The sequence below is a fragment of the Pyrus communis genome, chromosome 3 (genome assembly GCF_041283825.1).
Source record: "Pyrus communis isolate YQ-2024b chromosome 3, ASM4128382v1, whole genome shotgun sequence".
NCBI lineage: Eukaryota > Viridiplantae > Streptophyta > Magnoliopsida > Rosales > Rosaceae > Pyrus > Pyrus communis.
Window position 1 is genome coordinate 23,328,914 of NC_142567.1, and position 12,325 is coordinate 23,341,238.

Sequence of the window (12,325 nt, forward strand, 5' to 3'; positions counted from 1 at the left end):
ATAATACTCAAGAAGTTGCTCTCCAATGGAATAATATCCATTGATTATGTAATGTCCAAGGAAAGTATAGATGATCCTTTGACAAAAGGCCTACCAAGAGAGCAAATATTATTTACATCGAGGGGAATAGGTCTCAAGCCAATTCAATGAATTGGATTGGGGCGGAAACCTAACCTAGCTAATTGGAGATCCCATAGTCTAGGTTCAACAGGCTAACTGGTTGAGTTTGATTCAAAAGTTGAACACACAACTTACCCATTCTTATGATAAAATGTGTGTTGTTAGTTAAAGTTTGAAGGGTTATGTTTTATACACTTAATGACATTAATATCTTGTTATCAAGAGGAATATGGCAGACTATTCTTAATTAATGTCACCTACATAGGAGTAAATGGGGCCGCATTTATGAGAATTGACATGGCTAAATTCTCTAAAGCTCCTACAAAATCCAGGATCTATTCAGGGCCAAAATGAACACAACCGTATGAATTGATGTGTGGCAAACATGATGTGTGTAGCATATTGTCTTGGTTTACTACTGCGGTGAACAGTTCAAGATCTTCTACATCCATTGCGTCACCAAGTAAACCCAGTATGTTTTCACTAGGGTAAGTTCAAGTCCAAAAGATACTTCACCCGATGCATATCATGTCTATTCTCTCTCAGTTTTAGGTAGCCTAGTCATACATTTGCATTCAAATGTGGGGTGTTATAAGTAAATTGGTCGTGTTTGAATGAAATTTCAACTCAAATACGGGGTATTGTTGAAAATTTTGAGTAGAATTTTATTGTCCCACATTGGTCACTACCAAAAAGTTCCCTCACTTTATAAGGCTTTGTCCCTTATAGAAAATGAGTGGAGTGATAGACCATGGAGAATAAAATTGGGCTTAACCTTGGGTTTGGGTTTTGGGGTGTACTAATTAATTGATAATTAATATATAATTAATTATCAAAATATGGGCTTTGGGGCTCAAGCTCTAATAATTAAATTCTTTAATTAATTATTTTTTACCAACAGACTCATCCTTTTAGATGAAGTCTAAAGTGTGGTGAAAGAATGCAGAGAGCAAACACCCTTCTGAGAAGATGTTTTCCAACAAATGCATCCCGTCTTCATACCTATTGCGAACATGCATAATCCTATTATATATACATCCATCTGCATGACATTTAGAACACAGAAAAAACATAATTCTCCTTCTACAATCCAAAGCATTCTTACTGAGAGAACCACAAAGAAATTCGCCTGAAGTTAAGTTTTCCGATGCTGGAATTTTGACTTGATCGTTGAGACGTTGGTAGAACTACAAGCACTGAGTAGGAGAAAAATATTTGTTTCAAGGACATTGCGGTACGCAAGCCTCGATCATCAGTTTATCTGTTTAATATTATTTCATTGTTCATACTCTGTTAGGTTAGTTGTTCGCATTTATTATTTATTAGTATCTATAAATTTATCATTGATTGTTGATATTTATCTAACACATACTAGTATGCATGTATATTAACTTTACTCTAACCTGGAATGGAAGACATGATGGTAGGGTTTGAGAAGGATGTCTTCTCCACTCACTGCCAAGAATGTTCGCGCAATGAAATAGGGTTTATTGTTTCAGGATGGAACCGGTGCAGTGAGTGCAGAAACAACCTAATATATATATAACTAGGGTTTCCCTACTAATACGCCTATTATAGAGTAGTTAGGGTTTACCATAACTCTTTAATATCAATTAGGTTTCTTATCATGGTTGTCAACACAAGTCCTCCCAAATAAGGTGTATTAAGACTCCAAACTTTAGCCATATATCAAGATTTCCATATAATTAGGTCGATGGTCAACTTGTATAACAAGTTGCTTATCGTCCAAGTAACTGAATGATACTCACATGAGTCTTACAATTTCTTGAAGTGCTTAGATGGGGATGATTGTTGAATGTTTCGTCATTGTTGGGTGAGGGATGTTCAGTTGGATTTCGGACTTATTGTGAGACGAAGGATAATTTTTAGAAGACAAATTTCTCCCTGTTTTCGACTATATACAGAGACTTTATTCATCTAAGGAGTCAAGTTAGAGTGTAGACAATTTTTAGTTCGGTGGGGTGGGAAATTTTTCGCTAACTGATGAAGCCCACCTAGCCCCAGGTTGACTCTGCCCTTGATTAAAATTCTTCAATTTTTTTAAGGGAGAAGAGATAACAGTTGGGTATGAATTGAAGTTGAAGAAATTAAGGCTCCTTTATATGCAATAGAAATTAATCCGAACGTTTTTTGCAAAAATTTAAACAAATTCAAGATTACCAATACATTCATTTGTAGTGAAAAAAATAGACAAGTTCAACAAAAAAAAAAACACTAAAATGACTATCATTTAATGCAACGGTCATATGATTTCGGATTTGAGTGGCTTTCGGTAAGATAATCTTCGAGAGAAAACCTAAAAGATAGATAGTTAAATTGTTAAAATACATAAAGTGGGCATGTATGTCAAAATGTGTGTACAAAAAATGCGTGTACCCACTATATATAAAGGAGAATAGCACTAATAAAAGATGCTTTGCTCTGATACCCGGGTAATCAACCTCGGCAAAAAAGCAGATGCATGGTATAAGTAGAAGTCAAGGAAACCTGATTCATACGTCTAGAGGTACAGATAAAAACATGAAATATGATCTAGTAGATCACATGCATATACAGTTTAAGAATATGCCTTTCTTAGTTTGCCAAGCAAAGAATATGAAGCGTTGGAGTGGTGTCTATAAATTGCGTACATACCTTGAGAGTGATATTAAAACATTTACTGGCCAATTAACGATGATTTGATTTGTTTTAGCACACTAGAAGGACAACCAATGGCAACACAGAATTGCAGACCTTCGTTGTTAATATGCTGTGTGCTTCTGATTGCTTTATTGGCCGGAGGTGAAAGTCTCGCACCAAGAATAAACAAGGTGATGAAGATGCAACATGCATATAGACACACACTAGCTGATTGAAAATTATTCTAGAATTTGCTTGTTACTGTGCATGTGCCTCTAATTTGGTGGTGGATGAATAATGCGATGCATGTTAGTATAGAAACCTTATTTTTGTGATTGGCCTTCTATTCTAATTATTGTTTTGCACTGAATGCACTTGTTTTTCTCGTATTAACTTAGAAAACTTGCTTGTTAATCAGTTAGCATTCTAATTACTATTTTGCATACAAAAAGTACATCAGAAGTTGGTAAAAATGATTGCTTTTTGAAATCTTAATTGTTGATCTATGATCAACTTTTTTGTATGTCGTCAATATTTGATCATTATGTTGATATTTCCTTAGTAATTGATTTGATTCGTGATTATCATTTTAGCTAATTTATCAAAAGTATTTGTACCACATTTAACTGATAACACCTAGCTAGATGAAATAAATAATCTCACTTTTGACATTATGTAGGAAAACTGTACGTACGCAGTTACAATTGAAACAACATGCACAAAGGGTGCCGAAACCTCAAACCACATAAGGCTGAGATTTGGTGACACAAACTCTAATGACATTGTGGTTCACCACCTAAACTCCAAGCACATAAGAAGGGTGGATCCGATAGCGCCTGACGTCCTTGACGATGTTCCCAGAAAACCATTTCAAGCTTGCGTGGTGGATGAGTTCCAAGTGAAGGGCCAATGTGTTGACTCGCCGGTCTGCTACCTCTACCTCAAACTGTCTGGAACTGATGATTGGAGACCTGGTTTTGCACAAGTCCATGTTTTGGAGGGGTCTCACTCCCATCTCAGCTCGAATTACTTCTACTTCCGCAGGTACTTGCCGCGCCATGTGTGGCATGGTTCGGATGTGTGTGATAAAGAGGTCACTCCATTTGGGATCAAGCACAAGAGGAAAGTGTTTGCTAAATAGCCAGTCATGAAAAAATTGGCTTGAACGCCATGATATAATTCATCTTTAGTTACTTGTATCAAACTTTTTCTCTCAACTTTTTTGTTGTTATACCATATCATAAATACTGAGTATTCAGAGAATAACGAAGTTGTGGAATTAACCCATATTTGTGAGATAAAAGAAGAAGGGTACAGTAGCATTGACATTTAGGGTCAACTGTCACTAATATAAATAATTTTAATTGCAATAGGGGGTCTTTTAGTTTTAATTATGTGCTGTTTCAGAAAAAATTATTATTATTATGTGTCCGTTCTAGTACAAATACTAAATTTATTTGTATATATTGGTTCTGGCAATTGATGCTAGCAACGCTCTTTTTTTCTTTTTTTTCTTTTCAATTCGCGTGAAACATTAATTTAAAAGAGAACAATTTGGGGTTTTTGTTCTGATCGTTCTGCTACCTAAAGGCTGCAAATCATGTGTTGAAATTCAATTAAAATCCTTAAAATGTAGAATACCTTGGAGTATACCAAAAATCCCTTCAACATGTGTAGAACAAAAGCAACATTCACACATCAATTGGGATCTAGGCTTTTGAGATTTAGCAACTAATTCTAAGTCATGCACCTGTGAATTATTTTGAAGCATCTCTAATATTTAGTCCTCGGTAAATGCTGGACCAAGATTACACGCATGCATATATGCTAATCAAGATAAAAGCACCTGTGAGGCTTCTTTTTGCCTGATCAAGCTGTGAAAAATCCCATAGTACATGTGAATCATGCATATTCATTCATCTACTAAAAATTCTGTTAATACTTCTAGTAATGAAAAGGGATTTGCATATCTGCAAAGTCAGATAATGATCAGTTTAATCCCAGTACACCAAATGCAAGTGAATCGAATTTTTTGTTTTTAATTTCTTTTTTTGAAAGCCACAAAGTAGAAATGAATAGAACCACCCAAGCTTACAACATATTTCAGAATTCAGGAAGTCCAGAGCTGTATGCAACTTTTGATCAAGACAAAGAAGCTATACAGTGATCTTGAATACCAATACCACGTACTTAATTGTTATGTATGTACTAGCTAAAAGGTGAAAAGGATTGATCAATTCTTATTTTAGCAAAATTTTCTTTTGGTGGTATGGAAATATAGTAAAATATAATAAAAACTTTTTTATTAACTGCGTGTTTCCATCTTATTGAATTTATATTTGTACGTATTTAATTACCAAAAAGATATAATGCATATTTTACTTACATATGTGATGACCCTCATCGAAATAAGAGATTCTACCTTGCAATCAGTTGTATATCAGTTTCTCTTTATTTCTTTCCTTTCATGACTAGTTATAATATGAGAAATATACACACACACACAGATATATATATATATATATATATATATATATATATACACACATATATCTACTAATTAATAAAACACTTATTGTCAACCAAAATCCTATGAAATTACCAGTTTAACACTCTAATTAAAACATAATATGAATAAGAAATATGGGGCATAAATGTAATTTCACATAACCAAATTTTGCTGTTTTTTTTTCCAATGCCTCACCTACATGTAATTCTAACATATCTCTAATTAAAAAAATTAAAAAAAAAAAATTCCCACTCCCACATTCTCTATTACTCTTTTCCTATCTCCGTCTATTTCAAAAAAAAAAAAAAAAAAAAAAAAAAAAAAAAAAAAAAATCTCTCACACACTTTGTGTGTGCCCATATGCTTGTGTGTGTGTATATATACCAAAATCTCTGTGGGTTTAGCTCCCTCCTATTTATTAGTCCAAATTAATTACAAGCCATTTTAATATTGTCTTTTATTATTTTGGAAACTTTGTATATTATGAATTTGTTAATTTTCAGAACGTGTTCATTTGGTACGCAATTGGACCACTTAACCCCCTGAAATGTTAAGTCCCAGTTATTGCTATACGCAATTGGAAAACTTAACCCCCTGAAATGTGGAAAAACTGAGATTAACTACCGTGCGTAGAAAAGACGGAAGAGAAAAAATGCGGAGGTCTCTGTGTTTTCTTTCCTTTTTCTAGCTCGGGAAAAAAATGGGTAACCTTGTCGACTTACATGTCTTTCCATGCCATGCATTTTGTGAAAACCCTAATTATACCCTTATCATTCAATGGTTATAGCCCAAAATTCTATTGATTTGATTTGATTTATTTAAATTTTTTTTGTCGAAATGATGAGGGATGAGGAGACAAGACGTGACTAATTGCTGCAAACTATACATGGAGGAGGAAGGCGGTGTCTGAAGTCACTTTTCATCGATGTGAGCCATGCATGAGCATGACTTTATGATAGGAATTTTACCGCACATGCTTAAGGGTTAAAAACTCTTATAGAACTTGCAAGAATGACAAAGTTATTATAGTATAAAAGGATCTTATAAGGTCGTTTTCCACACGAATTATTAAATAATTTGAAGTAAACCGAATTTCAATTAATTATTGTAAAGTAGAAATTGAGATGATTGATTTTATGACCTACTTAAATTAAAACAAAATTGATTAATAAAAGTAAATTAATCTGCCATCGAAATTGATTAATAAAAGTAAATTAATTTGCAATATTAAAGATGAAGAAAAAAGAAACAATTTTGAAGAAATCAAATTAAGAAAGCACTAGGGATCCGCCGTCACCTTAACAATTCTATATAGTTCTCTCAATTACTTATGACCTTTACATGCATATTTCGAAGGTTGGGTTTTCCTAATATATGCCTACTTGGAGTCTTGGACCCCCAACATAGAGCGTATATCAAACATGCAATCCGTCTGTGGTATTCATATCAAATCTAAACATGCATGACTCATTAAGTTCTGTTAAACCTTTTGAAAAACCATGCAACCCTTAAGACGTAGTATTCATCCTAAGTGAACTTGCACATATTAATCACAAGAAGCCTTAGTCGTCGACCTCCAACCAAAATTGCATCAAATTACTTTTCTAAACATCCTAATGGTGATCAAGGGAATTGGATCCTCACCGAGGCAATGCCTCGGGATCCTCCTGACTGGACAACACGGACCGTTGGATTTTGATCCAACGGCTACAAACAGGGGGTCCCTTTAAAAGTTATAATAATTGTAGCTGTTGGATCAAAATCCAACGGCACGTGTTGTCCGATCAGGAGGATCCCGAGGCTTTGCCTCGGAGAGGATCTAATTCCGTGATCAAGCATTAAGAGTCCAAGACAATTAGATATTTTAAATCAATGATCAATAATTCAAAAACCTGCATGTATATAATCATAAGCAAATTGAAGGAGAAACTACATATTCTTACTAAGGCTCGTGGCCTCACCCTAGCAAAAAGAAAATTAGTTACGCATATTCATAATAGAAATCACAAAGTTCTTTATTGAATAATAAAAGATCGAAAACACTCTGAATGAAAAAGTCTGAAGTTTTCTACGCTTGGCCAATTTCCTCTCTTCAAGAACGCACGGAGAACAAGTTAACCTATGAATAGGACCGGCCAAGCTTATTTAACCTAATAGAAATTAAATCCTCCTAATAAAAGGTCTTCCAATCCAACTAGGAAACTAAATACTAGAATAATATAGGAAACATAACCCTAAATTGAATGAAAATTTCGCCTAAAATCTGAACAGCCACGTTTTGGACCCTTAAACTGCTCCAAAACCAGCCCAATGTTGTTGGATCTAAGGTTTGGAATATTCTGAATACTTCTCCAGAAGGCTACGAATCCATGAAAGGTCATCTTGAGTTCTAAAAACGCAATTTAAGCCTAGAAACGTTATTTTCCAGCACTGCGCACTGCTACTTTATTTCATCACCAAAAAATAACCGCTTTGTAGAAAAATCCTAAATTTTGACATGAACACACCAAGAGACACACGAACGTCCTCCAATTTGAATCACTTCAACATTCGTCCGTTTGATCATGTTTTGCTCCAAAGGAAGTCGAATGTCCTATATTGAAAATATAAATCAAAGTATCAAAATTCTACCAAAATAATTAGCAAAATATACTAAGAATAAGATAAAATATATAATATGAAATTGACTCATCAACTTATCTTTACAATTACTATAAATAAGCAAATCTAAAAGGCTATCAACTTTTATTCATCAGACAAGGTTGTCTGAGTCTGATTTTTGACGAGATTAATTTACTCCACTGTGTTTTGCTAGAGAGCAGTGTTGGATTTTCATTCGATGTAAATCAATCATAAATTGTCCTACACTGTGTCTACACAGTGTGGCTTCCCACCAAATGAATGTTATTTTCATGGTAAATCTAAAATCCAACACTCTGTTTACTTTCTCTTTGTCTATCTATTTATACCTCTCCATACTTCAACCCTTCACTCCCCACAGCCACACCAAAAACCCTACTTTAGTTTCTCTGTGTACAGCTACCACAAACCAAGTCCACAATTCAGGAAAAACCGATTATGTCCCCTGCAGCTAACTCATCATCATCATCATCAAGATGGTGCCCTGCCCCAGAGCAACTGATGCTCCTTGAAGAGATGTACAAGGCTGGAATCAGAACCCCCAATGCCTCTCAAATCCAACACATCACTGCCCAGCTCTCTTTCTATGGCAAGATTGAGGGCAAAAATGTGTTTTACTGGTTCCAGAACCACAAGGCAAGGGACAGACAGAAGCTTAGGAAAAAGCTTTGTAAGCAACTGCAGCAGCAGCAACTACTTTATCACCATCATAATTACCATAATTACCGTAACTGCCACTATGAGCAGCAGCTGAATCAGCAGACCTTTCTTGGTTGCCTTGAGTCCCCTCCTCCTGTCCCTTCTGCTCTTCATCATAAGCGACTTTCTACTTGTCATCATCACAATAACTACTCATCAACTGGGTTTCTTCCTCCTCAGGTTATAATTATATAGATTTATGCGTAGATATTTATCTCTTGATTAAAAACTTATGCACAATGATGAGATATTTACCAGTAGTGGAAAGACAGAATATTCTTTCTTTCTTTTTTTCTTCATGTTTAAAATCATTACCTTATTATTGCTTTGGGTCAGTATTGTTTTAGCTTAATAACTGTTTAAAGTTAGAAGTACAAGGAATTTATTAAATTTACTAAATTATTAAATTTAAACTTGGTACTACCAGTCTACAATTCATCACCCTTTTAAAGATCTAACAGCAAAAAATTCTGATGTTAAAAATCCTTTTTTTTTTTTTTTGTCAGACTAAAACATCCTATATATCATACCGAAAAAAATCGGCCACTATATTTATCATATAAGACAAAAACATAAGAGGAGAAGTATGGAAAGGTAAAAACTGTTTTTCTAAAATGAACTTGTACTTGCCTTTTTTTAGGTCTTCATTAAATATATAACTATATAAGTACAGTGTCTGTTTGTATAGTGTTTGTGGTAATAGAGTAAACATAAAACTCTTAACTTTAATCCTTAAATAATTTTATTTTTAGATAAATGCCTGGTGTAAGATTATAATTATATACTGATTATAGTCCTTAGATATAATCATATAAGTTAACATTTTCAAATTAATCAATTTATTTTATTTTATTATTATTATTACTATATCAAATGTAACCGGATATCTTTCAGTCATAAACATATAAACATAAAATATTTGCATCAAAATTAATGGAGAACTATCGTACCTCTTTTTGTTTAATACAAATGGACCTAAACTATCGTACCTCTTTTTGTTTAATACATGCAAAACTTTGTCATACAAATGAAACTAATGACTAAGGTACCTGAGCAAAATATTTGTAGCTAAACTAATTGGACCTAAACTATCGTACGTAAATATTGTGCAAACAAAAATTTACCATACAAATGGAAATCCCCAGTCATTTGAACCTGGAATTGTATTTGTGCCATAAATATGGGGTTAATTGATTATAGAAATTTCTTTTGTATTTGAGAATTGACCTAGCATTACTGACAATAGGTAAGAAAAAATAGCAAGCTTGTAAATACATAATAGCAAAACCTATGGAATTCATTGCAGATGGTGACGTTTTTTAAAAGAAGGATTCAAGAATATAAGAATCATCTTATTTAAACCCTAATATCTAAAATCCCCCTTAAATTTACAAAGTAAAGGAATAATTAACAATTTTTCTGTTCAAGGTAATACAATATTTTCATTAAAGAGCGAAACAAATTTGTATACATAACAATATGCATGGTGCACAAACGGTGACGTCAATAAAACCGTGATGCTAGAACAGTCAACTTGGATTGAAAGAAAAAGAGTATCACGCACTAAGACATTGATCTTTATTGTCCTCTAACTAACAAGTGTACAATAAAATCAACACAAGTTTTTTACCAAGTAAAAAACACCAGAATACATAATTCTTGTCCTTAATTTCTCTCATTTTGCTACTAATTTTCCTTTTCTTGAAGCTATTTTAACTATTTTTTTTTTTTTTTTTTCCTTATTGGCATAGGTCGGAGTTGAAGATGCCTTGATAAACTACACCTGGAAGATGGAGATCCCAGAGAAGGTGGAGAGGGAGAAGTCCGTGATGAGTATGTACGGTCGTGAGTGGATGATAATGATGATGAATGTAAGCCCACCATCCCCATGTTGCACTAGTTCAAGCAGCAGTACTACCACTACTACTACTTCTACACCACCACTCAAGACCCTTCAACTCTTCCCTATCACTGCCACTGATCTCAAAGAAGAATCCACACCCTCCCGCAGTGCTCTGTCTTCCTCCACCCTCACAGAAAATCACTAAAAAGCCGTACTACTACTGCTGCATTTGCATCTGCATCTGCATTCATCTCTCTCTCTCTCTCTCTCAATCACTTGTTTGGTGTCTTAGTTTCTGCTATGTGTTTTCTGTGTTCTTCTTCTGCGATGTGAAAGATCTCAATTGTCCAATGAGTAGTACTACGGTTCTGGGTCCTATACTTATTTTAACCTCTCAATTTCAAACAAACGTCGATTATTTATTTGCACTATTACTAGCTAGCTGTACTATATATAGTGCAATATTGCATGCAGCAGAATTGTATTTTGTTTTCAAGTCTTAGCTTGTCTGTTGTGTGTAGCTTAAAGCTGACATATTGCACACCCAGTACGTGAACTGATGACTACATATTGTATCTAGTCATGTAGAAGTCAGCTTTTTATTAGTGTTTACTTGGTCTGGACCTTTCGAACAAGTCAATGTAACACATTCTGTCTATTATATGTTTAAATTTTGCAAGGATTTTTTTCATTTTCTAAACTTTTTTTGTGCTTTCTTTTAATATTGGGAGAGGCGACTTGTTTAAGATGAAATAATAATTCTTTGGTTATGGCACCAAACTACGGATTATCTAAAGACTTTTAACCAATTTTTTACTTGAAGGAATTTTAACCATCGCCTCAAACATATTCTAGGGGTGTTTTAGCACTGGACGAGGGGTGAACTCGAATAACTATACTGTTTGAGGGAGTGTCGAGTGACTATATTTTTAAATCTTGAAAAGTAAATGGCTAAAAATCCAATAATCTAAAAATATGGCTAAGTTTTCCAATGTCCCTCATAATGATCCCATCAAATTATAATGTGTGTGTTTTTTGCCTTATTTTAAAACTCTCATAAGTCAAACAAATTTTCACATTTTCTTGGTTAATTCAATCCCATCACTTGTTCTTTGGAGAAACTGAAAAGAAAATGACTTATTTTCACATTTTCGCTTATATATAGTGAACCCATCAAATTAGATCCCATTTTTTTGGAACTTCTTCTCATAGGCACCTTTTTTAAGAGGAAAAATGTTGAATTTTTAATTAAAATCCAAGTGCTTTGCAAAAAAGTATATCACATCGCTTTTTAAAAGCATCTAGTTGGTGCTTCTTCATAAGCTGTTTAAAACAGTCTCAAACAACTTATGCTACTATATAATTATATCTTGGGCTGCCTTTTATACACTACAGCCAAGTTTACCTATTCTTATAGGAAATGAACTTAACAAATTACATATTACGTATATTTGCTCTAAATTAACTAATACACATGTTTGTGGACAACCAAAAAATAAACATTTATTTGCAACAATTATATAGTATATATGTAATTGGGTATTTATGACATACGGATTTATCTTGAACAATAATGGTTTATTTAGCTGCACTGTCAAGATTTTAGATGGGTCATTAGCTCATTACTATAACCACACCGATATTGTTTTCTAACTTACATTTTACTACTTGCACAACGTACACCGATGTGGATCCAAAATCAATATAAGTCATATTTAATTTTGTTGATTTCTGATATGAAATTTTTGTAATCTTCAACAAAGTGATCACGATCATATACATGAAGTTGAATCAATGAAATCGCCATAAAACTTTGCCAAACATAAGCTAAGGTCAAATTACCTCCATTTGTAAAATAAGAATCCTAATGATGG

At 33.7% G+C, this 12,325-nt stretch overlaps 2 protein-coding genes across 2 annotated transcripts; both read left to right on the forward strand.

Annotated features, from left to right (window-relative positions):
- Nucleotides 1-2,806: 2,806 nt before the first annotated feature.
- LOC148698157 (embryo-specific protein ATS3A-like) lies at nt 2,807-4,151 on the forward strand. Its single transcript, XM_088690263.1, has 2 exons — nt 2,807-2,951; nt 3,440-4,151. Exons 1-2 carry the CDS (start codon nt 2,853-2,855, stop codon nt 3,899-3,901), a joined length of 561 nt encoding a protein of 186 aa, XP_088546389.1. The 5' UTR covers nt 2,807-2,852; the 3' UTR covers nt 3,902-4,151.
- A 4,095-nt stretch (nt 4,152-8,246) lies between these two features.
- LOC137715492 (WUSCHEL-related homeobox 3) lies at nt 8,247-11,130 on the forward strand. The gene is made up of 2 exons (XM_068454839.2): nt 8,247-8,788; nt 10,360-11,130. Exons 1-2 carry the CDS (start codon nt 8,348-8,350, stop codon nt 10,654-10,656), a joined length of 738 nt encoding a protein of 245 aa, XP_068310940.1. The 5' UTR covers nt 8,247-8,347; the 3' UTR covers nt 10,657-11,130.
- Nucleotides 11,131-12,325: the final 1,195 nt, after the last annotated feature.

What these genes read in the sequence shown, in the direction of transcription:
- LOC148698157 (XM_088690263.1), top strand. Translation starts at nt 2,853, where the DNA reads ATGGCAACACAGAATTGCAGACCTTCGTTGTTAATATGCTGTGTGCTT. An exon ending in TCGCACCAAGAATAAACAAG is followed by an intron (nt 2,952 to 3,439) that starts GTGATGAAGATG and finishes GACATTATGTAG; the next exon opens with GAAAACTGTACGTACGCAGT.
- LOC137715492 (XM_068454839.2), top strand. Translation starts at nt 8,348, where the DNA reads ATGTCCCCTGCAGCTAACTCATCATCATCATCATCAAGATGGTGCCCT. An exon ending in CTGGGTTTCTTCCTCCTCAG is followed by an intron (nt 8,789 to 10,359) that starts GTTATAATTATA and finishes TTATTGGCATAG; the next exon opens with GTCGGAGTTGAAGATGCCTT.